The 26,762-nt window shown below is 51.5% G+C and overlaps 1 protein-coding gene across 10 annotated transcripts in view; it reads left to right on the top strand.

The window, feature by feature from the left end:
- PUM1 (pumilio RNA binding family member 1) overlaps positions 1-26,233 on the top strand; it is a 48,921-nt gene extending 22,688 nt beyond the window's left edge. For 2 of the 10 annotated variants that reach the window (XM_075603833.1, XM_075603830.1), the window contains 19 exons: positions 567-675; positions 1,277-1,458; positions 4,367-4,533; positions 4,881-5,151; positions 5,605-5,698; positions 7,336-7,437; positions 8,018-8,169; positions 10,887-11,025; positions 11,851-11,994; positions 12,579-12,866; positions 13,295-13,531; positions 15,077-15,344; positions 18,035-18,164; positions 19,970-20,104; positions 20,630-20,767; positions 20,993-21,118; positions 21,400-21,521; positions 21,723-21,915; positions 24,250-26,233. In XM_075603833.1, coding sequence (XP_075459948.1) covers positions 567-675; positions 1,277-1,458; positions 4,367-4,533; positions 4,881-5,151; positions 5,605-5,698; positions 7,336-7,437; positions 8,018-8,169; positions 10,887-11,025; positions 11,851-11,994; positions 12,579-12,866; positions 13,295-13,531; positions 15,077-15,344; positions 18,035-18,164; positions 19,970-20,104; positions 20,630-20,767; positions 20,993-21,118; positions 21,400-21,521; positions 21,723-21,915; positions 24,250-24,381 — 3,129 coding nt within the window. In that variant the 3' untranslated portion in view covers positions 24,382-26,233. Of the gene's footprint in view, positions 1-566; positions 676-1,276; positions 1,459-4,366; positions 4,534-4,880; positions 5,152-5,604; positions 5,699-7,320; positions 7,438-8,017; positions 8,170-10,886; positions 11,026-11,811; positions 11,995-12,578; positions 12,867-13,294; positions 13,532-15,076; positions 15,345-18,034; positions 18,165-19,969; positions 20,105-20,629; positions 20,768-20,992; positions 21,119-21,399; positions 21,522-21,722; positions 21,916-24,249 lie in introns of all 10 variants that reach the window. The other 8 variants (XM_075603832.1, XM_075603829.1, XM_075603831.1 and 5 more) reach the window with 5 other exon arrangements.
- The last annotated feature ends 529 nt before the right edge of the window (positions 26,234-26,762 follow it).

Raw genomic sequence — 26,762 nt, 5'->3', positions numbered from 1 at the left:
CCACTATACATCTTCCTGAACACTCGTTGGCACTTTCTTGTCACTTTTAAACAGTGAGGTTGTGTGTGTATGTGTATTTAAATGTACTGTATTGTGTGTTTGTATATAGTATGCACACACAGACAAAAATATAAAATACTTAGAAGCCAGTGTTTTGTTAAGTGCTGGGTGGGGGGCATTCCGGCTAACAACCCCCCCCCCCCCACCCCATCGTCGGCTCCTCTGTTACCGTGTGTGTCTGACACACACACGCTCCTCCCCCAGCCACAGTGCGCATTGAGAGCAGGGACGTGCATAGTACAGATGGGCTCTGACTAGCTCCGCCCCCCAGCCCGCTTACGCCTCTGCCGCCTTCTGTTCTTCGCTCCGCCCCCCTCACCCGCACTACTCGCTACGCGGCAGCACAGGCGCCAGGAGGAATTTTTTTCCTTTCGTGTGTGTAATTTTATATATCTCTTACAATATTGCCCCTCCCCTCACCCCCTCCCTACACTACGGAATATGTTGGTGCCATATAAATAAAGCAGCACCACGCTAACATTGTTACAAATGTTTCTGTCCCCCAGCAACTTTTGCCAGGGAAAAAATTCTGGGAGTCTGATGACTCAAACAAAGACGGACCAAAGGGGATCTTCCTGGGGGACCAGTGGCGAGAGAGCGCCTGGGGGACATCCGGTAAGTAAACTTGGAGTGATGGATGAAAACAGTGTGTCCAATCTAGGCTGCCCCTTGCCTGCATTCAGTCCCACGTAGGAGCACTGTGACCTCATAGGTTAACCCAGGAGCAGTCATCTCCAGTCCTCAACGGCCACCAACAGGTCAGGGTTTCAGGATATCCCTGCTTCGGTCAGTCTTTGACTGAGCCAATGATTGAGCCATCTGTGCTGAAGCTGGCATATCCGGAAAGCCTGACTTGTTGGTGGCCCTTGAGGACTGGAGTTGGCCACCCCTTGGTTAAAGGGGTCTGTCCCACGTGAGGGAGAGGTGACCAAATTATTATCATTTATTTATTTGGTGCCAACAAATTCCGTTGCGCAGTACAATGCGAGAAGGAGGGCAATAGCGTTGTATGACGAGCACATATATGTTAAGACCAGCTGAGACAATAGGAAGGGGGTCCCTACCCCAGGGAGCGTATCATGTAGGAGGGGAGTTATGAGTTTATTTGCAAAGGTTTGGCTATCGCTGACGGAGTGTTACTATTACTCAAGATTTTCTTCTCTCACACCCTCCATTTTCCCCTCCTGTCTCCATTCTTCCTTCTCTTCCCTCACAGACCATTCAGTATCTCAGCCCATCATGGTTCAGAGACGGCCAGGCCAGGGCTTCCACGTCAACAGCAGCGAGGTGAACTCTGTGCTGTCCCCTCGCTCCGAGAGTGGCGGTCTGGGGGTCAGCATGGTGGAGTACGTGCTCAGCTCTTCCCCTGGCGACTCCTGCCTCAGGAAAGGAGGATTTGTAAGTCCTTCTCTGCCCCCCCATTGAACTCGCCGCCCTCCATGACACAAAACAGGGGCCGAGGAACATGCCTTCATAGAGCCAGGATTCCCATTATATATGTTACTACAGTGTCTTCCAATTGGGGCCCTTTCTGGGTTTCAAAGGAGGAGCGCATTGATATGACCATTTCTCTGATAAGACTCTTTGAAGTTTTAGTGGGGGGGGTTGGCCATGGGGATACCGCAGACTTGGGACATTTAAAGCCATTCCAAAACTAGGAAACACAAATAAAAAATAAGGTTGGTTATCTCCTGCAAATTAAATCCCAATGAGGTCATGCTCGGGATATGGCGTGCCACCTTGTGAGTGCGGACTCCATCTTTACATTGGCGGTGTTGTTCTTTAACTGTGGGGCCCCAGGACACGTAGTGGCTACGTCATGGCCAAGGAGTAGTCCTCTCCCGTTCCTGGGGTTAAGTGCTCCTGCGGTCATGTGACCTTGCTGTGCCGGAGAGGGCCGTGGCACTCCAAAGGGTCACATAATCTTATACTATATTAGTGAAAGCACTGTATGTTTGCCTGCCTGCCTGGATGTCCGGTGTCCCTAGCGGCAGATCTCATTGGTCCCTTGGGCCGCCCGCCCCCGCACACCTATCATTGGCCTCACACACTCACACCACCCCCTTGGCCCGCCCCCCACACCTCTCATTGGCCTGAGGCGGAGCGACGGGCCCCACGGTCCACAAAAAAAAAAAAAAAAAAAACCACACACACTGTCACACACTGTCACACACTGTCACACACTGTCACACACTGTCACACACTGTCACACACTGTCACACACACACACACACACACACACACACACACACACACACACACACACACACACACACACACACACACTGTCTCACACACACTGTCACACACACACTGACACACACACACACACACACACACACACAGTCACACACAGTCACACACAGTCACACACACACACACACACGGGGGGGGGGGGGGTGTTACATACATTAGCGGGGCTCATAGTGTTAGCAGCATATCTCCCGCTCTCTTCCCCACCGGTCCCGGAGGCTCCGCCTCTTCCTGTTTCCCGGCGCTTTCACCCCCCCCCCCTCCACGTGGGAGCTGCCGGACGGGGTGAGTGAGCGGCCGGACGGGTGAGCGGTCCTTCACGTCCCCTCACCCCCCTTCACCTCCCCCTCACTCACTTCCCCTCCACCCCCCCCCCCCCCCCCCGGCGCCGCTACAGTCAGCGGGGGAGCGGAGTGATCACCTCCCCTCACTCACTTCCCCTCCACCCCCCCCCCCACCCCCCCCGGCGCCGCTACAGTCAGCGGGGGAGCGGAGTGATCACCTCCCCTCACTCACTTCCCCTCCACCCCCCCCCCGGCGCCGCTACACTCAGCGGGGGAGCGGAGTGATCACCTCCCCTCACTCACTTCCCCTCCACCCCCCCCCCCCCCCCGGCGCCGCTACACTCAGCGGGGGAGCGGAGTGATCACCTCCCCTCACTCACTTCCCCTCCACCCCCCCCCCCCCCCGGCGCCGCTACAGTCAGCGGGGGAGCGGCCACAACACGCTGCCTCCCGCCTCAGATCCACGTGCTGCCGGACGGGTGAGTGAGCGGCCTTCACCTACCCTCACCCACCCCTCACTACACTTCCCCTCCACCCCCTCTCCATCTCCCCTCACCCACCCCTCACTACACTTCCCCTCCCCTCCACTTCACCCCCCCTTCACCTCACTTCCACCCCCCTTCACCCCCCCCTTCACCTCACCTCCACCCCCCCCTTAACCTCCCCTCCACCCCCCCCCTCCACCTCCCCTCCACCCCACCTTCACCCCCACCCCCCTTCACCTTCCCTCACTCCCCCTTACAACCTCCCACCACCTCCCCCCCCTTTCCACCGCCCACCCCTTTCCACCGCCCACCCCTTCCCACCTTCCCACCACCTCCCCCCCTTCCCACCACCTCCCCCCCTTCCCACCTCCCCCCCTTCCCACCACCTCCCCCCCTTCCCACAACCTCCCCCCCCCTTCCCACCTCCTTCCCACCACCCCCTCCTCCCCCTTCCCACCTCCTCCCCCCCTTCCCACCACCCCTCCTCCCCCTTCCCACCACCCCCTCCTCCCCCCTTCCCACCACCTCCCCCCCTCCTCCCCACTTCCCACCACCTCCCACTCAACAGACACCCGCCACTCGACACACACCCGCCGCCTCTCACCCACCCCACACACTCGACACACACCTGCCGCCTCCTGCCCCTACGCAACAATATCACTGACCAGCTGTCACCCGCACTCGCCACACACCCGCCGCCTCACACCCTAGCAGGATCCCGACCCACAGCCAGCACTCACTACCCATGCGCCACCCGTACTGAACACCCACCCGCCGCCTCACACCCGCTCACAACCCTAGCAGGACACACGCCTCACATTTTCACATCACTTATGTCACCAAAATATACATTGTACTGTGGTGTGGTTACAATAAACCATTTTTATACAACATCGTATTACATTTTCTTCCATCTTTCTTTTCAACATTATTATCCAACCTTTACAACAAATACTCACCTATTGTTCCACGATTTATAAATAATACTACCTATTACGCATTTACATCCCGGGCAACGCCGGGTCTCTCAGCTAGTAATACATAAACATTAAACATTTTTTAAAAGCATATGGAAGATATAAATCTATGAACAGGAAGTCGCCATGTTGTGACTTTGATGACATCACTGACGGTACAGGAAGTTCCTGGCGTCAGACAATGTAACGTCACAGGACTGTCGGCTCTACCCAGGTGGCAGGGAGATATAATGGACGGCAGAGATACTTCTAACACGGGGGGGGACACATCCCGGCTAAAGGAACTGCTCCTACTTTCCTACCACAGGGCCCCCGCGATCCCGAGGCCGACGAGAACGAGAAGGGCGACAAGAAGAACAAAAGCGGTTACGACGGCGACAAACTGGGGGACCTGAAGGAGGAGGTGGACGGCATGGACAAAGCAAACGGGCTGCCGGTCCAGAACGGGATCGATGGGGACGTGAAGGATTTCAGGTGAGGACGGGATATAGATATAGATAGAAAGTCCTCCTATATATCTCTTTATCGGATGCATTTAGAGCAGAGGAGCGCAGTTATTTTAACTGGCAACCACTTCACAAGCTTTGGTGAGCTTTGCCGGCCACACACTTAATATAGGTCCTCACCAGCTTCTCCCCCACATTTCTCTCTTACTTCCCTTGCTCTCCCCTCCACTTTCCCTCTCTTCCCCCCCCCCCCCCCCCTTCTCTCTCGCGGTAGATACGCACCCCTCCCTCCCCCGATACGCAATAGGCAGTAGTTAGCAGGACAGCTTTACCTGCATGTCTGTCTGTCCTGGCTGACGTCTCTGTCCCTCCCAGCCGCACCCCGGGTAACTGCCAGAACTCGGTCAGCGAGGTGGATCTCTTGGGCCCCAGCCAGAATGGCTCGGAGGGGCTAGCCCAGCTTACCAGCAGCAACGGCGCCAAACCGGTGGAGGACTTCAGCGGCATGGAGTCTCAAAGTGTCCAGCTGGACCCCATGGAGCACGTGGGCATGGAACCTCTGCAGTTCGACTACTCGGGCAACCAAGTGACGGTGGACTCGGGCGCTACCACCGTGGGGCTCTTCGACTACAGCTCCCAGCAGCAGGTGAGCGGCAGAGCCCAGTCCGTAGGCGCCGAATGCTCGTGTGAAGATTCGTGTTCTATATTCATTATGTAGGGGGCGGCACACCTATATATTCAGTAAATAGAATTTATTCAACATTTTGGCTCCCTCACGGAGCCTTTCTCTCCCTTTTTATTATATTTGTTTCATTTGTTGCTGCCATGTGCCGTAGTGCAGTGCAGCGGAGGTAATTCCATACGCTGCAGCAGCCATTTGCATGGGGCTTTTCGCCCGGTAACTGCCCGCCGCTCACCTCCTGCGTATTTAGCGTCAGGCCCTTTAGAAGCATACCACATAGATGAACCTTTCGTCGTTGGATGAGTTGGTCTCTCGTGTGGTTACATTCCTCTCCTGCCATAGGATCAGTGGCACTGACATGTGGGATGAGGTTCAGCGAAGCTGTGCTGAATGACCTTGTATTGTGTCCCCCTGCAGCTGTTCCAAAGACCCAATGCACTGGCCGTCCAGCAGCTCACCGCAGCACAGCAGCAGCAGTACGCACTGGCAGCAGCACATCAGTCACACATAGGTGAGAAACCTCCAGCAGTCTGAGCGCTACAGCCTGTGCCATAACTTACACCATACTGTCACTGTGTGTGTGTGTGAGACACGGTCACTGTGTGTGTGTGTGAGTATGAGACACGGTTACTTTGTGTGTGTGTGTGTGTGTGAGAGACACGGTTACTGTGTGTGTGTGTGTGTGACACGGTCACTGTGTGTGTGTGTGTGACACACGGTCACTGTGTGTGTGTGTGTGTGTGTGAGAGACACGGTCACTGTGTGTGTGTGTGTGTGTGTGTGTGTGTGAGACACGGTCACTGTGTGTGTGTGTGTGAGACATGGTCACTGTGTGTGTGTGTGTGTGTGTGTGTGTGTGTGTGAGAGACACGGTCACTGTGTGTGTGTGTGTGTGTGTGTGTGTGTGTGTGTGTGTGTGTGTGTGTGTGTGTGTGTGTGTGTGTGTGTGTGAGAGTGAGAGAGACACGGTCACTGTGTGTGTGTGTGTGTGTGTGAGACACGGTCACTGTTTGTCTGTGTGTGTGTGTGTGTGTGTGTGTGTGTGAGACACGGTCACTGTGTGTGTGAGACGGTCACTGTGTGTGTGTGTGTGTGTGTGTGAGTGAGACGGTCACTGTGTGTGTGTTTGTGAGACACGGTCACTGTGTGTGTGTGAGACACGGTCACTGTGTGTGTGTGTGTGTGTGTGTGTGTGAGACGGTCACTGTGTGTGTGTGTGTGTGTGTGACGGTCACTGTGTGTGTGTGTGTGAGAGAGACACGGTCACTGTGTGTGTGTCAGACACGGTCACTGTGTGTGTGTGTCAGACACGGTCACTGTGTGTGTGTGTGTCAGACACGGTCACTGTGTGTGTGTGTGTCAGACACGGTCACTGTGTGTGTGTGTGTCAGACACGGTCACTGTGTTTGTGTGTCAGACACGGTCTCTGTGTGTACGCGCGCGTGTCACTGTTTCTGTGTGCGCGTGCCACTCTGTCGCTGTGTGCGCGCGTGCGTCACTGTGTGTGTTGGACCAACATCCATCAGTCATAGAAAACCTTGGATACATCAAAAGGTATCGCAACCTACAAAATATCTTCCTGTATACAGTTTTGCATATATCTATATCCATGTACTGTTATTAGGTCACTACACAGGACTGACCAGTGAACCAATAAAACACGTTGCTGTAATTGCCACTGCTCCTACACAGGAACATATGTGCATATTTATATACAAGCACATTGTAGTAATTATAGTAATGTACTGCTTAGATTTACTGTATATACTCTAGTAGTGTTTAGTCTATATATGGTGTGACCTGCTTTAACCCCTGACGTGTCATTATGTCACTTGCGTGCTTATTTGGACTGACCCTTTAACCACGTCACTGTCATTAGGTCTCTTTGCGCTTCCATAGGAATGACACTTTAACCCATTAAACATGTCACTGTCACTAGGTCATGCTGTTACAAGACCTGTTACTTTCTCACATAGCTGCCACGCAATAAGGCACCACAGACCAACAGCCACTGTGGCACTGACCTGGTAGACAGGCTGCTGCATGGCAACAAGGCACTTAACACAGCAGCTGTGCGTTTCTGCTTCTCTCTGGAGGGGCAGCAGCTGTAATGACGTCTGCTTTCACTGACAGGTATGTTTTCAGCAGGTTTAGCTCCCGCTGCCTTTGTCCCAAACCCATACATCATCAGTGCGGCCCCTCCTGGGACGGACCCTTACGCAGCAGGACTTGCAGCCGCAGCGACGCTAGGTAAGACGCCCTCTTGCCCATCCCAAAGGAAACCCGTGATTTGCCTGCATGTCTCGGACAGTTCCCCAAACCTGCCTCGTCCGTCCCGTCATCGCGTCACGCAGTGGTTAAGCTGCAGCTGAGGATTCTGGGTAGGGACATGTACATGAGCACCCTGAGTGCGTCACTTTTAGATTCCTCCCCATTTTGTCCATGGATTCACCCCGTAACTAAATTGCACAGGGCAGGGAAGGGCAGATAATCCTTATAGAGACCGTTGTTTCATCCTTAGGGACTCGTCACCGTGAGCTTGTGGACCAGGCAGTCGGGGTTAGTTTTGCCTCCGAAGTTGCCGTGATCCTAGTTGGTTTCTAGGTAGTTTGTAAGGAGTTGTAATTTAAGAGGGCCCGGGAGAGAGGCTTGTACGCCCCATATTTATCACCCACGGCCAAAATTATCTAGTGATAGGAGATAATTGAGGCAATTTGTAGGAACGCTGCATTTTTGAGGTTGGCTTAGCGGGGCTGGTGACCCAAATCAATGTTTTGAGTGTTGGGATAGAAAAACATGGCTGAAGGCGCTGTCCTCGTGTCTGTGCCAGGCCCGGCAGTGGTTCCTCATCAGTACTACGGCGTCACCCCTTGGGGGGTGTATCCAGCGAACCTCTTCCAGCAGCAGGCGGCGGCGGCAGCAGCGGCAGCGAACAACTCCGCCAACCAGCAGAATAACCAGAACCAGCAGGGGCAGCAGCAGGTGAGCAGAGATCTGGGCGACTCCCACTTCAATGGCTGGGCAACTGCAGGTCTGTGGGTTGGCCATGGAGTAGACAAGCAGCTCTGTAATATTATCTTCCTTTCCTCCCCTCCTCTCTGTTCCCAGGCCTGCACTTCCTCCCCTCCTCTCTGTTCCCAGGCCTGCACTTCCTCCCCTCCTCTCTGTTCCCAGGCCTGCACTTCCTCCCCTCCTCTCTGTTCCCAGGCCTGCACTTCCTCCCCTCCTCTCTGTTCCCAGGCCTGCACTTCCTCCCCTCCTCTCTGTTCCCAGGCCTGCACTTCCTCCCCTCCTCTCTGTTCCCAGGCCTGCACTTCCTCCCCTCCTCTCTGTTCCCAGGCCTGCACTTCCTCCCCTCCTCTCTCTTCCCAGGCCTGCACTTCCTCCCCTCTCTCTTCCCAGGCCTGCACTTCCTCCCCTCCTCTCTGTTCCCAGGCCTGCACTTCCTCCCCTCCTCTCTCTTCCCAGGCCTGCACTTCCTCCCCTCCTCTCTCTTCCCAGGCCTGCACTTCCTCCCCTCCTCTCTCTTCCCAGGCCTGCACTTCCTCCCCTCCTCTCTCTTCCCAGGCCTGCACTTCCTCCCCTCCTCTCTCTTCCCAGGCCTGCACTTCCTCCCCTCCTCTCTCTTCCCAGGCCTGCACTTCCTCCCCTCCTCTCTCTTCCCAGGCCTGCACTTCCTCCCCTCCTCTCTCTTCCCAGGCCTGCACTTCCTCCCCTCCTCTCTCTTCCCAGGCCTGCACTTCCTCCCCTCCTCTCTCTTCCCAGGCCTGCACTTCCTCCCCTCCTCTCTCTTCCCAGGCCTGCACTTCCTCCCCTCCTCTCTCTTCCCAGGCCTGCACTTCCTCCCCTCCTCTCTCTTCCCAGGCCTGCACTTCCTCCCCTCCTCTCTCTTCCCAGGCCTGCACTTCCTCCCCTCCTCTCACTTCCCAGGCCTGCACTTCCTCCCCTCCGCTCGCGTCCCAGGCCTGCACTTCCTCCCCTCCGCTCGCGTCCCAGGCCTGCACTTCCTCCCCATCTCTCCCGTCCCAGGCCTGCACTTCCTCCCCTCCTCTCTCTTCCCAGGCCTGCACTTCCTCCGCTCGCGTCCCAGGCCTGCACTTCCTCCCCACCTCTTGCTTCTCATGCCTGCACTTCCTCCCCTCCGCTCGCGCCCCAGGCTTGCACTTCCTCCCCTCCGCTCGCGCCCCAGGCCTGCACTTCCTCCGCTCCGCTCGCGCCCCAGGCCTGCACTTCCTCCGCTCGCGCCCAAGGCTTGCACTTCCTCCCCTCCTCTTGCTTCCCATGCCTGCACTTCCTCCCCTCCGCTCGCGTCCCAGGCCTGCACTTCCTCCCCTCCGCTCGCGTCCCAGGCCTGCACTTCCTCCCCTCCGCTCGCGTCCCAGGCCTGCACTTCCTCCCTTCCGCTCGCGTCCCAGGCCTGCACTTCCTCCGCTCGCGTCCCAGGCCTGCACTTCCTCCCCTCCGCTCGCGTCCCAGGCCTGCACATCCTCCACTCGCGCCCCAGGCCTGCACTTCCTCCCCTCCGCTCGCGCCCCAGGCCTGCACTTCCTCCCCTCCGCTCGCGTCCCAGGCCTGCACTTCCTCCCCTCCGCTCGCGTCCCAGGCCTGCACTTCCTCCCCTCCGCTCGCGTCCCAGGCCTGCACTTCCTCCCCTCCGCTCGCGTCCCAAGCCTGCACTTCCTCCCCTCCTCTCTCTTCCCAGGCCTGCACTTCCTCCCTTCCTCTCTGTTCCCAGGCCTGCACTTTCTCACGTCCTTTCCTGCACTTCCTCCCCATCTCTCACTTCCCAGGCCTGCACTTCCTCCGCTCGCGTCCCAGGCCTGCACTTCCTCCCCTCCGCTCGCGCCCCAGGCTTGCACTTCCTTTCCTCCGCTCGAGTCCCATGCCTGCACTTCCTCCCCACCTCTTGCTTCCCATGCCTGCACTTCCTCCCCTCCGCTCGCGCCCCAGGCCTGCACTTCCTCCGCTCGCGCCCAAGGCTTGCACTTCCTCCCCTCCTCTTGCTTCCCATGCCTGCACTTCCTCCGCTCGCGTCCCAGTCCTGCACTTCCTCCCCTCCGCTCGCGTCCCAGGCCTGCACTTCCTCCCCTCTGCTCGCGTCCCAGGCCTGCACTTCCTCCCCTCCGCTCGCGTCCCAGGCTTGCACTTCCTCCCCTCCGCTCGCGTCCCACTTCCTCCCCACCTCTTGCTTCCCATGCCTGCACTTCCTCCCCTCCGCTCGCGCCCAAGGCTTGCACTTCCTCCCCTCCTCTTGCTTCCCATGCCTGCACTTCCTCCGATCGCGTCCCAGTCCTGCACTTCCTCCCCTCCGCTCGCGTCCCAAGCCTGCACTTCCTCCCCTCCGCTCGCGTCCCAGGCCTGCACTTCCTCCCCTCCGCTCGCGTCCCAGGCCTGCACTTCCTCCCCTCCGCTCGCGTCCCAGTCCTGCACTTCCTCCCCTCCGCTCGCGTCCCAGGCCTGCACTTCCTCCCCTCCGCTCGCGTCCCAGGCCTGCACTTCCTCCCCTCCGCTTGCGTCCCAGGCCTGCACTTCCTCCCCTCCGCTCGCGTCCCAGGCCTGCACTTCCTCCCCTCCTCTTGCTTCTCATGCCTGCACTTCCTCCCCTCCTCTCGCGTCCCAGTCCTGCCCTCTTCCTCCATTTCCTGCTTTCACTCTCTGTTCAATGTTGAAACAAACCGTGTCCTGTCTCTGGCTCCTAGGTACTGCGTGCAGGGGGCAACCAGCGACCTCTGACCCCCAATCAGAACCAGCAGGGGCAGCAGAATGACCAGATGGTGGCTGCAGCTGCTGTGAATTCAGCCCTAGCATTCGGACAAGGACTGGCTGCAGGAATGCCAGGTGGGTACCACACCGCACACGGCATCAACGCCTCCAGATCTCGTTTTGAGCACACTTGTTAAAGGCCCAATTCTACGCTGCGTGTGTGTGTACAGGGCCGCCGAAGGGGGGGGGGGGGGGGGGAGCCCCGGGACAAGTGTCCCGGGCGGCCGGGCCCTGGAAGTGTGGCACGACCAGTCCCAACTTCTGCGTCCAGCTTCTGGGCGTCTGGTTGCCGTCCGCCAGGCCACGGCTCTCCCCGGCTGCTGCGGCCCCTCTGCCAGGCCTCAGTCCCGGCGGTTGCCGAGTGCGACTTCCAGGCAGGCCCAGCTTCCGGCACGCACCGGTGGCATAGAGGCCCGGTTCACAGAGAGGGAGGCCGGCGTGGTAGAGAGGCCTGGCAGGAGCCTCATACCACATCAATTTAGGGAGAGGGGGGTAATTAAGTGATAGCAAGGGGAGGGGGGGGGTGAGGAGGTGAATGAAGAAGAGAAGGGGGGTGAGATACATGGGGAGAGGTGCGGGCTTTTGACATGGAGAGGGATAGAAGGGGGGCTCGAGGAAGTGTGAAGGGGTGGGGGGGCCTTACAAGGACTAAAAACTAGTCCTGGACCTCATGAAATCTTTCTGCTGCCCTGTGTGTATATACACGTGTAGATATAGCTATGTACATACACGTATGTACGCACTGGCACGCTCTCGTACACAAGCGCACGCACTCGTACACAAGCACAAGCACAAGCACACACACACGTTATATCTATCCGTATACAAACACACACACACTGTTCGTTTATTCCATCACAGCCTCTATGGTCTCACCCGCGCCGCAACTTGTAATTCTAGGGTACCCAGTGTTGGCCCCTGCCGCTTACTACGACCAAACCGGGGCCCTAGTGGTGAACACCGGAGCCAGAAACGGGCTGGGGGGACCTGTGCGACTGGTGGCGCCTGCCCCCGTCATCATCAGCCCGTCCGCAGCGCAAGCAGGTGAGCGAGACTGCGACGTGACAGTGAGGGCCCCTATATGAATAGAGGCTCAGTGTTGGTCTGGTCCCCTGTGAGTAACAGCCCTTTGTGACCTGCTTCCTGAGGGGGGATCCTGTTGTGCTCTGCAGGAAGTGATCAAGGGATCCCTGACAGCACATTTAGTAATGCCGGATATTGAAGTAGTTTTATTTTAACATATTTTGCCGCATTTGCGTAATATTTCAAACGCTTATTTAATGTAATATGGTTATTATAACTTGCAGCTGATACGAGAAGCTGTTGGTTTATTTACAAATCGGTCTAACGACGTTCTTTCCATTCACAACTTCCTGCGTCCCCATAAGAGCTCACGGTCTATTTCCACTTCAAAGGCCAGTCCTATGAACGCGACCAATCTCAGAGACGTGGGATAACCAGGCAATATATTGTCAGAATAGCAAACGGGGCGCGATGTGCAAGATGTCGGGGTGTTGAAGAATAGCGATGGCTGACCGCTTTTCTGGATGGTTATGGGGGGGTTGTAGCATCAATAGCAAAAGGGGTTGAACATGCGCCCCGTCTATATAACCGCGCTCTCTCCCCAGCCGTAGCTGCAGCTGCCGCCTCTAACGGCCAAGGGGGCTCCAGCAATGGACCCTTCCGCCAGCTGAGCTCCCAGCAGCAGCAGCAGTCGCAGCAGCAGCAGCAGCAGGGCAACCAGAACATGGCTTCCAGCTCCTTCTATGGCACCAACTCCCTGACCGGCAACTCGCAGAGCAGCTCCCTGTTCTCTCAGAGCTCCGGCCAGCCAGGAAACGGTTCCCTGGGCTTTGGGAGCAGCGGCTCACTGGGGGCCACACTCAGCTCGGCCCTCGGGGGCTTCGGGACAGCTGGTGAGAAGGGGAGAAGGAGTGTGTGTGTGTGTGTGTGTGTGTGTGTGTGTGTGTGTGTGTGTGTGTGTGTGTGTGTGTGTGTGTGTGTGTGTGTGTGTGTGTGTGTGACAGAGTGTGTGTGTGTGTGTGTGTGAGAGAGAGAGAGAGTGTGTGTGTGAGAGTGTGCATTTTAAGTTGGTTAATGACGGAGATACAGGGAGTCTGTCCCTCCCACCACAGGGTAACTGTGACAGTGGAAGAAGTGGGGCTATGGGGCCTGGAGTCTGTCCCTCACACCAAAGGGTGACCGTGACAGACTGGAAGGACCTATGAGTCTTGCCCTCCCCCCTAAGGGTGACATCAGAAGGGGTGGGTCTGTCCCTCCTACGGCAGGTTGACGCCATGACACAGAGAATTATTCCTCCAATCTTTCTCCCCTCTTCTATCAGTTGCCAATTCCAACACGGGCGGCGGCTCTCGGCGAGACTCCCTGACGGGCAGCAGTGACCTGTACAAAAGAACGTCCAGCAGCCTGACCCCCATCGGACACAGCTTCTACAACGGCCTGGGCTTCTCCTCTTCCCCGGGCCCCGTGGGCATGCCCCTTCCCAGCCAGGGGCCCAGCCACTCCCAGACACCGCCCCCATCCCTGTCTTCCCACGGATCATCGTCCAGCCTGAACCTGGGTACGGGGCGCACGCTGGGAGCCCTCGGGCTGACTGCTCCAGCACATCGCAGGGCACACGCTGTCTAACCACAGAGTGCTCTGCTGTGTATTGCTGGCCCCACTGATAATGAAAGGTTTAATGGTACCCTCCGCCATTTACTACCTACCTACCTCCCTCCCTCCCTACTTGCACAGATTCACCAATATACCGTACACGCACACTATATACTGCTATACACACGCACACACACACTATATACTGCTATACACACGCACACACACACTATATACTGCAATATACACACGCACACTATATACTGCAATATACACACACACACACACACACTATATACTATATATACTACTAGATATATAGATATAGAGAAATACAGGCGCAAACAATAAGTAAATACCATACAGAGTATCAGGGATAAAAATATACTGTTTGCACTGTGTGCTCATTTGCATGTCATTTCCCAGAATCCTTTGCTGCAGTGGGAGTGCTGGGTGATAATGGTGAAAGGCAGGGGTTGCAGACCTGTCTAAGACATGCAAATGAGCTCACAGTAATATTTCCATTTGCTATGTATGTATGTATATATGTATGTATACACACGCACACTAAATACTGCAATATACACACGCTTTATACTGCTATATATACCGCAATATACACACGCTATATACTGCTATAACGCCAAATACTGCTCTATATATATATATATATATATATATATATATATATATATATGCACGCATACTATATACTGCTCTATACGCACACACACACTGTACTGCTCTATACACACACGCACACTATAGTTTGTTATGGTGGGTGAAAAAGGCGACAAAAAAACTCCACCGTTAGCATATAGCCAATAAAGAATATCACTTGTGAGCACATTCACATGTCTTAGACAGGTCTGCACCCCTGCCTTTCACCCATTATCCCCGGCATACAGTGCTTCCACTGTAGCAAGGGATTCTGGGAAATGACATGCAAATGAGCACACAATGTCACATTTTGCCTGAAATCCATTTACATGGAGCCCATATAAGCTAATGCTCTGCTGTTCACACAGCTTTTAAGCACAGCATGGGAATCAGATGCAAAACCAGTCAAACCACTCGCAGACATGTTTCAACCTTAATGGGTCTCATCAGTGTGAGGTTGGTTGTACTGGCTTTGCAATTTTCAAGGCTGGGTAGGTTTCCCATGCTCGCACATGTCCACACACATTACGCCCACGCACACCCGTGTGTGTGTGTGTGTGTGTGTGTGTGTGTGTGTGTGTGTGTGTGTGTGTGTGTGTCGCGCGCGCACACACTATGTATACACGCGCACTCTATACACGGTTATATATACACGCACACTATATATATATATATATATATATATATATATATATATATATATACATGTATATGTATATACACATGTATACACGCGCACTAAATGTACATAGCGCTTCACCGCAGTAATACACATGACAACATATAAGTGCATCTTCCCCCCCGCATTGCCGTCTCCCACTAACTAAAGCTACTTCCTCCCATCCCACAGGGGGCCTGACTAACGGCAGCGGCCGCTACATCTCCGCCGCCCCCGGGGCAGAGGCCAAGTACCGCAGCACGAGTAGCGCCTCCAGCCTGTTCAGCCCGAGCAGCACGCTCTTCCCCTCCTCCCGCCTGCGCTACGGCATGTCCGACGTCATGCCGTCTGGCCGCAGCCGGCTGCTCGAGGACTTCCGCAACAACCGCTACCCGAACCTGCAGCTACGAGAGATCGCCGGGCACATCATGGAGTTCTCCCAGGACCAGCACGGATCCAGGTACCGGAGGCACGCGAGCTGGCAATCTGCACCATAAGCCGGGGTGGCAGGCTGCCGTCTGGAGCAAGCCAGGGGCTGGCGTCAAGGGGTTTTGTCCTTTGCACAAGGCAAACTGTAGCATCACCATAATGATGTGTATTTGTCATGTCTATCAGTTTGTTGTGTACACTGTTGTGTGTTTGTGATGGTTTAAAAGTTTGTATTGTATACACAATGTTTGTTTAACCAGTACAAACCTACAACGTTCAATACAATGTTGAAACATCAGTGATGTGTTTGTGATGATCAAACAAGTTGTGTTGTATGGTATCAAAGTTGGTCTTGTATACACAATGCTGTGTGTTTGTAGTGTTTAGTGTGTTAGTCGCGAAGGTTGTAGGTGTGTGGTTAGGTGGTTGTTGGTCTACATATGGTTCTAGATTGGTTAGAGTTAAACAGTTTTTATCTTGAGTGCAAGGCTGGGTTAGTAGTAGTTGTGTATAGACATCTTTTGTGTGTTTGTGGTGATGTTTGTCTTCCATCCACACATTTGTGCTGTCAGTTTTAAGGCTTTATGCTGAATATGCAGTGTTGGTTATTCATAGCGCTGTTAGTGTGTTGATGGTGAATGCACCACTTGGTTTTGGTTTGAGCACGTTGGTCTTGCGCTCGCGCGTTGATCTTGAGCTCGCGCGTTGGTCTTGTGCTCGCGCGTTGGTCTTGTGCTCGCGCGTTGGTCTTGCCCTCGCGCGTTGGTCTTGCCCTCGCGCGTTGGTCTTGCCCTCGCGCGTTGGTCTTGTGCTCGCGCGTTGGTCTTGCCCTCGCGCGTTGGTCTTGCCCTCGCGCGTTGGTCTTGCCCTCGCGCGTTGGTCTTGTGCTCGCGCGTTGGTCTTGCCCTCGCGCGTTGGTCTTGCCCTCGCGCGTTGGTCTTGCCCTCGCGCGTTGGTCTTGCCCTCGCACGTTGGTCTTGCACTCGCACGTTGGTCTTGCACTCGCACGTGTAAGGTTTATAGCAGCTCCGGTGCCCGCTCTGTAGTCACAGCGATGCAGGCTCAGTTCCAGCTGTGGCCCCTTATCCTCACTGTCGTTTACCTATAACCAGGGACTGTGGTGTTATTGTGTAAAGATGGCAGAGATTCCCAAATTACCTTATGCAGGAATAGCTTAACGAACAGGCCAGGGGTGGGCAGCTCCCGTTTCCAAGAGCCACCAACAGGCCAGGTTTTCAGGATATCAAGGCTTCAGAAATTGATACTAGCTGCTCAACCTTAGTAATACAATGTAAAGGTGAAATAATTGAATATAGGAGGTGCATAGGGGAAATATTGAACATATATATAGTATGATCAGAGGTAGATCAAAAAAGGTTCCCAAATTATTGCACTCATCCAAATTAAATAGTTGTTGCTAGACATAGTCGTCTTCAATTAGAGTATATCATTAAATGGTGTGATACACCCAGGCTGTATATCAGGCTAAATAACCGAATATGGGTATCCAGAACCATCAAAAGGTAACCGGTCCAAACTAAAAGCACCTCCAAGGGAACAAAACAATAAAACTGTATTCAATGTATCATACCCACTTAGTGATAAATATATACAGTGTATGGTTTACAGTCCCCAGTGGTGAGGTCAGTGTGCATGTAATGAGCGGTAATGTTATTCACATGCCTCTCTGAATCCTCCTGTAATGATCATTTACATGTACAGAACCATGCTGCCTCATGCAGTTACAGTCATCGGTTGATTAAATCCTCCAAAGCAATGATTATAAACAGTAATGTTGATATCAGAGATAACATAAAAATAAGTTTTGACCGGTTACCTTTTGATGGTTCTGGATACCCATATTCGGTTATTTAGCCTGATATACAGTCTGGGTGTATCACACCATTTAATGATATACTCTAATTGAAGACGACTATGTCTAGCAACAACTATTTGATTTGGATGAGTGCAATAATTTGGGAACCTTTTTTGATCTACCTCTGATCATACACTGTATATATCCCTGCTTCAGCACAGGTGCCTCAGTCTTTGATTGAGCCACCTGTGTTAAAACCGGGACTGATAACTACTTTTTCATTATTAGTTTTTTAAATGGTACAGTAAGTACAAGTACACAAGGTAACACACACATACATGGGAGGCATCTAAATAGAATTACATGGATATTGGGTGGGATACAGGCATACCCCGCATTAACATACGCAATGGGACCGAAGCATATATGTAAAGCGAAAATGTACTTAAAGTGAAGCACCACCTTACCTGAGACCCAAACCCCAAAGGAATCTAAACCAGGAGCGGCCATCTCCAGTCCTCAAGGGCCACCAACAGGTCGGCTTTTTAGGCTATCCCTGCTTCAGCACAGGTAGTGCAGTCTTCAACTGAGCCACTGATTGAGCCACCTGTGCTGAAGCAGGGATATCCTCAAAACCCGACCTGTTGGTGCCCCTTGAACTGGGGTTGGGCCCCTCCCCTGCATTAGACACCGCCTCCGAATCCCAGACTGCTCTTGGGGGAAGTCACCTGACCGACCTCTGCCCCCGGCCCCCAGAATGGCATTGCAAACGTTCTGGTACGAGGGCCCCGTGTTGGCGGTTCGTGCTAGGTAGGAATATTTATAATCACCCGTTGGCAGACACCACGCTGCTCTTGGTTCTCTTTTTATGGGAACTGAGCGTCTTGTTTTCATCTTCCCCGCAGGTTTATCCAGCTGAAACTGGAGCGCGCGACTCCCGCGGAGCGGCAGTTGGTGTTTAACGAGATCCTGCAGGCCGCTTATCAGCTAATGGTGGACGTGTTCGGGAATTACGTCATACAGAAATTCTTCGAGGTCAGTCCCAGCTTCAAAAAAAAAAAAGAAGTATATATAATAATCCAGAGGTGGGCAACTGCAGTCCTCAAGGGCCACCAACAGGTCAGGTTTTGAGGCTATCCCTGCTTCAGCACGGGTAGCTCAGTCAGAGCCACTGATTGAGCCACTTGTGCTGAAGCAGGGATATCCTTAAAACCTGACCTGTTGGTGGCCCTTGAGGACTGCAGTTGGCCGCCCCTGATCTAAGCTATACTATTGTGACACCAAAGTCTATTTGTGGCCTGTGTTAATGCATCAATCGCTCGTAAGGCCAGGATTTCTCCCCGGTGACAGGGGGTGCGTTTAAGGGCTTTAAAGGGACAACCCAGCGTATGCGACAAACAGGGTTTTCTTTTAAAGAATGGAACGATCTAAAAGGCGTCTCTTAAATCTAATTGTGCTAAAAACAAAGATTTAGCTTCACCAATCCTTTTTCTTCTGAGCCCCGGGAAGGGTTTTTTACTTCATGTGTTTTTTTGTTTGTTTTGTTTCCCTTGCTCCACTCTGACCCTATTAGAGAGCCAGTAAAGCTAAGGGGGAAGAGGAGAGAGGAGGGGCTTTGCCGGTGCAAACTCTTGTTGGACACAGTCACATCGGACAAAGAGAACAGCCAGAGAAAATCTCAGCTCATTATGTTTAACCGAGCTGATTTAAAAAATACATGTACACCTAAATTACATAGGTGTCAGATTTTGGTAATAAAGGCATCAAATAGCTGTTACCCCTCAAAGATTTCCCTATAGGTCCTAGGAGGGACTGACCCCTTAAACATCTCCCTGCCATTGGTACACTTTGTCCCTAGGAGGGACTGACCCCTTAAACATGTCCCTGCCATTAGTACACTTTGCCCCTAGGAGAGTCTGATCCCTTAAACATGTCAGTGCCATTAGTACACTTTGCCCCTAGGAGAGTCTGATCCCTTAAACATGTCACTGCCATTAGTACACTTTGGTCCCAGGAGGGACTGACCCTTTTTAAAGCATTTCTGGGTGAAGACACCTTTTTATTACAAATTTAAGGGGTCGGTCCCACCAAACATGCAGAAAACAACCTATTGATATAATTAATCTGCTTGGAAAAGTGCAGTTGCCCCGAAGTCAAATTGGCTTCCTGTCTGAGGGGACACACTCCATAAAGCTGTTACCTTACCTAGTAATTAACCCCTTTAGTGACCTATTGATGTGCGGGGTACATCAAGAAAAGTCCAGTCGGCAAACCCCCCCTCTCCCCCAACAGGTCAAGTTTTTAGAATACCCCTGTTTCAGCACAGGTGGCCTGATTGAGTTATTTGTGCTGAAGCTGGGATATCCTGAAAACCTGACATGTTGGGAGGGTTAGCATGGAGCACCCCTGCCTTACGTCATTGCTTCCTGTTTAGAGGCTGTATCACATGGACCCCCCCTCCCAGCCGCATGCCTCCCGACGGACAGTACAGAAACCTCATGCGGACTTGCCGGGAGGATCTGTGGACACAATCACACAACCCTCTGGCACTGAATGGGTTAACTAACTTCCTGTTTATTTCTTTGGCTGCTGATGGCAGCCAAAAGGACTGTGTCAACAAACTCCCTGCACATCCAGCGGTTGAGAAACAGTCTGATCACAAGAGGTTAGGTGGCGGGTTAATTAATTGCAGGCCCCTTTCTGTGTATTATCACCTCATTATGTTCCGCTAAGAGGCGCAGAGACGTTAAACCACTTCAATGTGAGTGGGGCCTGTAATTGATATTAACCCTGCCAAAGCACTTTGCCACTAAACGCCTTCTGCTTCTGTTTGTCCGCAGTTTGGCAGCCTGGAGCAGAAGCTGGCGCTGGCGGAGAGGATCCGCGGGCACGTGCTGTCTCTGGCACTGCAGATGTACGGGTGTCGTGTCATTCAGAAAGCACTGGAGTTCATCCCTCCCGATCAGCAGGTCATTGTAAGTGTTACTGCCCGCTGCTTGGGCACGGCCTGGTCTGACTACTCAAATGTGAACTTTTGCCCTGCCACGGGCGCCAGAGACATGTTGCTATCACAATATCAACTATGGATCATCGGGGAGTGAGCCAATGGAATCATTAATGTGCCGTGTTTACATATTTAAAGATAAATAATAAATACAATAAATTCATATACAAATTGTATTTATACATGTATACATACACATATGGTGTGTGTGTTTATACAAATGTATGTATCTATCTGTGTATATATTTATCGGTTTTGTGCATATACATATATATACATATATACATATACACGCACGCATATATACATATACACGCATACATATATACATATATACATATATATATATATATATATATATACACACACACACACACACACACACACACACACCTACCTGTCCCCTTGCTCCTTCCTATCTTTCCCTCCCTCTTTCCTTTCCGCCCCGCTTGCTCTCCCTTATGTCACCCTCTCACTTCCCTCCTATTCTCGGCAGAATGAGATGGTGCGAGAGCTGGATGGCCACGTGTTGAAGTGTGTGAAGGACCAGAATGGAAACCACGTGGTACAGAAATGTATAGAGTGTGTTCAGCCGCAGTCCTTGCAGTTCATCATCGATGCCTTCAAAAGCCAGGTACTGAGAAGCGCAGGATTATACACGAGGAGGAAGCGTGGGGGGTAGGAGAGGGAGGAGGATATGGGGGAGGGGAGGATTCAGGAGTGGGGCATATAAGAGGGGAGTACGAAAGGGGAGGGAGGAGAGAAGTAGATATAGGAGATGTTGGGGGTGGGAGAGAATGGAGGGGAGTGCTGGTGGATGCTGGAATTGATCCTCTGCTGTTGCACGCGCTCCCTGCAGGTGTTCGCACTGTCTACACATCCGTACGGCTGCAGAGTGATCCAGCGTATACTGGAGCATTGCCTTCCAGAGCAGACGCTACCCATTCTGGAGGAATTGCACCAGCACACGGAGCAGTTAGTACAGGTAACGGGCAGATCTGGTTTTTCTAAAAGGATTAGTCACTCCTAGGACCGAAGTATATCAATGGCAGTGACCTGTTTAAGGGGTCAGTCCTTCCTCAGACTTAATTGCACCAAGTGTAGTTTCCAAATGTTTTGCTCCGCGATGTGTGGTGGGCCCGCCGGGCAGCGGTGTGTGGTGGGCCCGCCGGGCAGCGATGTGGTCCATGGGACCATCCCTCCTACTCCTGCCCATTTCCAATGCCGTGCAGCCCCTAATCTCTTCTGCTCTTCCGTAACTCGCAGGATCAATACGGAAATTACGTCATCCAGCACGTTCTGGAGCACGGCCGGCCGGAAGACAAGAGTAAAATCGTAGCGGAGATCCGGGGGAACGTCCTGGTCCTCAGCCAGCACAAGTTTGCCAGGTACGGGGTGCTGGGGTACGGCTGTTTTTGTATTTCATAAAGGCGTAGTTCTGATATCTCACGTCTGTGCCACGGAAAAGCAAAGTGACCTAATGACAGTAATGTGTTAAAAGGGGTTACAGCGTCGGTCCCCCACTAAATCCCCGGGGCTGGGTTGTGTATCTGAATGCCGTGGTTCACTGTGACCTGGTGTCTCCGCAGTAACGTAGTAGAGAAGTGTGTAACGCACGCCTCTCGCACGGAACGGGCCATGCTGATAGACGAGGTATGCACAATGAATGATGGGCCTCATAGTGCCTTATACACCATGATGAAAGACCAGTATGCCAACTACGTGGTTCAGAAAATGATCGACGTGGCAGAGCCGGCCCAGCGCAAGATCGTCATGCACAAGGTGAGCTGCTGGCCCTTTCCGCTCCTCCCCCTTTCCCTTTGTGCTCCTCCCCTATCTCTTTATGCTCCTCCCCCTTTCCCTTTATGCTCCTCCCCCTTTCTGCCCCATCCCTGTTCCTTTATGCTCCGCCCCCTTTCCATCCTTCATCTCACTGCCCCCCAACCCTCTCCCATCCGTGCTTTATTTCACGCTATCCTGCAAAGTGGCATCAAAGGTGGTGGGGGGGGGGGGGGGGGGCGGAAGTAATTGTAGCCACTGGTGGGCACAACTCTGGTGTAATCGGTTAGTGGAGTTTGGTCTGGGTGGCAATATTTCGGTAACATCATGGGAGAGGAGGAATCCTGGTGGCATGGGAGGCGGGAGGGTTGCTCTCCCTGGCATGGGGGGAGGGAGGGGGATTAAGGACGTGAGGTTGGAATACAGGACGTGAGGTTGTAATAAAGGACGTGAGGTTGTAATAAAGGACGTGAGGTTGTAATAAAGGACGTGAGGTTGTAATAAAGGACGTGAGGTTGTAATAAAGGACGTGGGGTTGTAATAAAGGACGTGAGGTTGTAATAAAGGACGTGAGGTTGTAATAAAGGACGTGGGGTTGTAATAAAGGACGTGAGGTTGTAATAAAGGACGTGAGGTTGTAATAAAGGACGTGAGGTTGTAATAAAGGACGTGAGGTTGGGATAAAGGACGTGGGGTTGGAATTAAGGACGTGAGGTTGGAATTAAGGACGTGGGGTTGTAATAAAGGACGTGGGGTTGTAATAAAGGACGTGGGGTTGTAATAAAGGACGTGAGTTGGTTGGAATAAAGGACGTGAGTTGGTTGGAATAAAGGACGTGAGTTGGTTGGAATAAAGGACGTGGGGTTGGAATAAAGGACGTGGGGTTGTAATAAAGGACGTGAGGTTGTAATAAAGGACGTGGAGTTGGAATAAAGGACGTGAGTTGGTTGGAATAAAGGACGTGAGTTGGTTGGAATAAAGGACGTGAGTTGGTTGGAATAAAGGACGTGAGTTGGTTGGAATAAAGGACGTGAGTTGGTTGGAATAAAGGACGTGAGTTGGTTGGAATAAAGGACGTGAGTTGGTTGGAATAAAGGACGTGAGTTGGTTGGAATAAAGGACGTACGTTGGTTGGAATAAAGGACGTACGTTGGTTGGAATAAAGGACGTGAGCTTGGAATAAAGGACGTGAGCTTGGAATAAAGGACGTGAGGTTGGAATAAAGGACGTGGGGTTGGAATAAAGGACGTGAGGTTGTAATAAAGGACGTGGGGTTGTAATAAAGGACGTGGGGTTGTAATAAAGGACGTGGGGTTGTAATAAAGGACGTGGGGTTGGAATAGAGGACGTGGGGTTGGAATAAAGGACGTGAGGTTGTAATAAAGGACGTGGAGTTGGAATAAAGGACGTGAGTTGGTTGGAATAAAGGACGTGAGTTGGTTGGAATAAAGGACGTGAGTTGGTTGGAATAAAGGACGTGAGTTGGTTGGAATAAAGGACGTGAGTTGGTTGGAATAAAGGACGTGAGTTGGTTGGAATAAAGGACGTGAGTTGGTTGGAATAAAGGACGTGAGTTGGTTGGAATAAAGGACGTGAGTTGGTTGGAATAAAGGACGTGAGTTGGTTGGAATAAAGGACGTGAGCTTGGAATAAAGGACGTGAGCTTGGAATAAAGGACGTGAGCTTGGAATAAAGGACGTGGGGTTGGAATAAAGGACGTGGGGTTGGAATAAAGGACGTGGGGTTGGAATAAAGGACGTGGGGTTGGAATAAAGGACGTGGGGTTGGAATAAAGGACGTGAGGTTGGAATAAAGGACGTGAGGTTGGAATAAAGGACGTGAGGTTGGAATAAAGGACGTGAGGTTGGAATAAAGGACGTGAGGTTGGAATAAAGGACGTGAGGTTGGAATAAATGACGTGGGGTTGGAATAAAGGACGTGAGGTTGGAATAAAGGACGTGAGGTTGGAATAAAGGACGTGAGGTTGGAATAAAGGACGTGAGGTTGGAATAAAGGACGTGAGGTTGGAATAAAGAACGTGGGGTTGGAATAAAGGACGTGAGGTTGGTTGGAATAAAGGACGTGAGGTTGGTTGGAATAAAGGACGTGAGGTTGTAATAAAGGACGTGGGGTTGGAATAAAGGACGTGAGGTTGGAATAAAGGACGTGAGGTTGGTTGGACTGTTCCCAGGACCTTCTCATTGGGCTTCTAAAAGGGAGGTCTTCAGTGTGAGCAAGTGACGTGCAAGTTGGACTGAGCTTTCAGAGACAGGTGAGCACGGGGAGTTTAAACAAGATTACAAACAGACCTTGCTAATTCTCTTCTCCTCCCCTCAGATCCGACCTCACATCGCCACGCTCCGCAAGTACACTTACGGCAAACACATCCTGGCTAAGCTGGAGAAATACTACATGAAGAACGGGATGGATCTGGGGCCCATGTGCGGGCCCTCTAACGGCATCATCTAGAGGGCAAAAACCTTTCTACAACACAACCACCGCTCGCTGCTCTTTACACCCTCCCCGCAGAGCGCCTCGGACCACGAGGAGAGTTGAACGAAGCCGTTCTAACCTTCAGCCAACCTTTGTAAATGTCTTTAATTTTATTAAACCTCACGTATTAATTATTATTTTTTTTTTAAAAATCAACCTGCCCCCCCCACTGTATCTCTGTATAGAATTACCTGTACATATTGAACTTGTACATGTCCTGTTATCCTGCGAAACACACACTTATATGTGTATATAAATATGTATATATATATACGTGTGTGTGTGCAATAGTCCGTGTGAATATATTAACCCCCGGGCGGGAAGGATGAGCTCCCATTTTTGTTTTCTCTCTCTCCACCTCGCTGTGAAATACACACAACCTTAGAAGCAGAAGGGGACGTTACCAGTAAGCGCAATATTACAAACCGGGGTGTTTTTCTGCCCTACTCAAAAAAGTTACCGAAACTTTAAAAAAAAAAAAAGATTGCTTCCCTCTCCCCTTATTATTATTATTATTATTATTTTTTTTAAACGTGCTGTATTTAGTCGGAGATTTCCATTTATTTCCATATCTATATATATAAATATATATATATATATAAATATATATTATTATTTTGTTCTGAGCAAGCAGCGATGCTCCTCTGTTTTATTGTGAGCGCGTGGAAAAGCCCCATAATAAGAGGGCGGAAATGAGGCCGTGGTAAAGATGTAGAACTGCTCATTTTACTATTTCCCTATTTCAAAGAAAGACTTTAGCTTAGCATGTCCACCTTAATTCCACCGTACCATTCGCTTTCTATAAATATGTAGCGTATACTTGATATAGAAATTTGCATATATATATAAAACTTTGTAGTAATTCTTTTTTTTTTTTTTTCCTCTTTGTTTTTGATGTTAATTACGGACGTTTCCCTCGGTAGTGAACATAACCTTTTGACTGTAAAATTGTACATTTGTAAAACCGCAGTAATGTAAATGTGAGTTTGAAATCGACATAATCCCTTTTTTGGGGGGGGGGGAGAGGGGGGGCGGGCGGGTAGAGATGGAGGAAAAAACAAAACAAAAAGCAAAAAAAAAAAAACTTTAGGCCAGACTGTGCATTTCAATAATTCTTCAAATATAATGGTCGTGACGTTGTAAATTGTAAATTGTAATTTCAGCAGAAGTAAAGAGAAACCATTTTTCATTTTCTCCCATTTTTTTTAGAGCTTTGTTCACGTTTAAAATTCTGTTTTACTTGCCCCGGGAGATTTAAAAAAAAAAAAAGAAAAAGAGAGAAAGAAAAAAACGTTTGGCGACGGGGTCATTTGGTCGAAATTAGTGCTTGATTTTTTTTTTTTTTAAATCAATGCTGATATAAATGAGATTTTCCTATACTCAATCAAAGCCCATAAAAAGATGGAAATAGAGGGGTTTTTTTTTTTCTTGTACAGACGATAACCTGTTTTCGTTTTTTGCATTTTGTCTACTTGTAAGTCACTGTAACATATTGTCGATTTAATTCTCGTTTGAATATAGAAAGTGTAACAGTTATACGGTGTATATTTACAAAACTTTGTGTATATTTCCAATGAAATTTTTGCAAGCACACTTGTAACCATATGTGTATAATTAAGGAGCCCCTTTCCGTTGGCAGAGGGGCCTGCAGCGATGCCCCCGATCCCTCCCCAACCCCCTCCCCCCCCCCCCCCGTGGCAACGGGAAGGGGCGTTTAATCGGCCCTGTGGATGCTTCTGATTTAGCAATTATTTTTTTGTACTTTGTGTAGAATGTCTATAAACGATGTGTGATCTTTATTTTGAAAATTACAGAACTTTGAACTCTGTCTGTGGTCCCTCAGGATGTATTCTGTCTGTGTGTGTGTGTGGGGGGGGGGGGGGCAGTGTCCTCTATGCAGGGCTATTTATATATACACTGTGTGGGTAGTGCCAAGCTGCTCTATGTATGTAGTAATATTTCTATCTAGTGTGGGCAGTGGCATCCTCTGCTACCCGTGTGCTCTGCCAAGCCTGTTTATGTACAGAGTGCGGGCAGCAGTGCCAGACTACCTTTTGCATACATACACACCAGTAAACCTGATGTTTTACGCAGTACTTGTAGCGACTATGCCATACATACACCCATACATACTAAATGCACATACACGCATGCACATACATACACACCCCACTCCCACCCCCCACCCCCCACACCCCGTGTTCAGTAAAAAAAAAGGGGCCCCTTTTGTTTTTTCATCATATTTGATATATTTCTCGCTCAATCTCCATGAAAATGTGCACAATTGCAGCTCTTTTATGTAGATTTACACTATATAAGAAGCACAGATCTGACAAACTGATGTTAACTAAATTGAT

Source organism: Ascaphus truei, chromosome 6 (assembly GCF_040206685.1).
Source record: "Ascaphus truei isolate aAscTru1 chromosome 6, aAscTru1.hap1, whole genome shotgun sequence".
NCBI classification, from domain to species: Eukaryota; Metazoa; Chordata; class Amphibia; order Anura; family Ascaphidae; genus Ascaphus; species Ascaphus truei.
The sequence above is the reverse complement of the archived record's forward strand: the minus strand, read 5'-3'. Positions and strand labels throughout refer to the sequence as shown.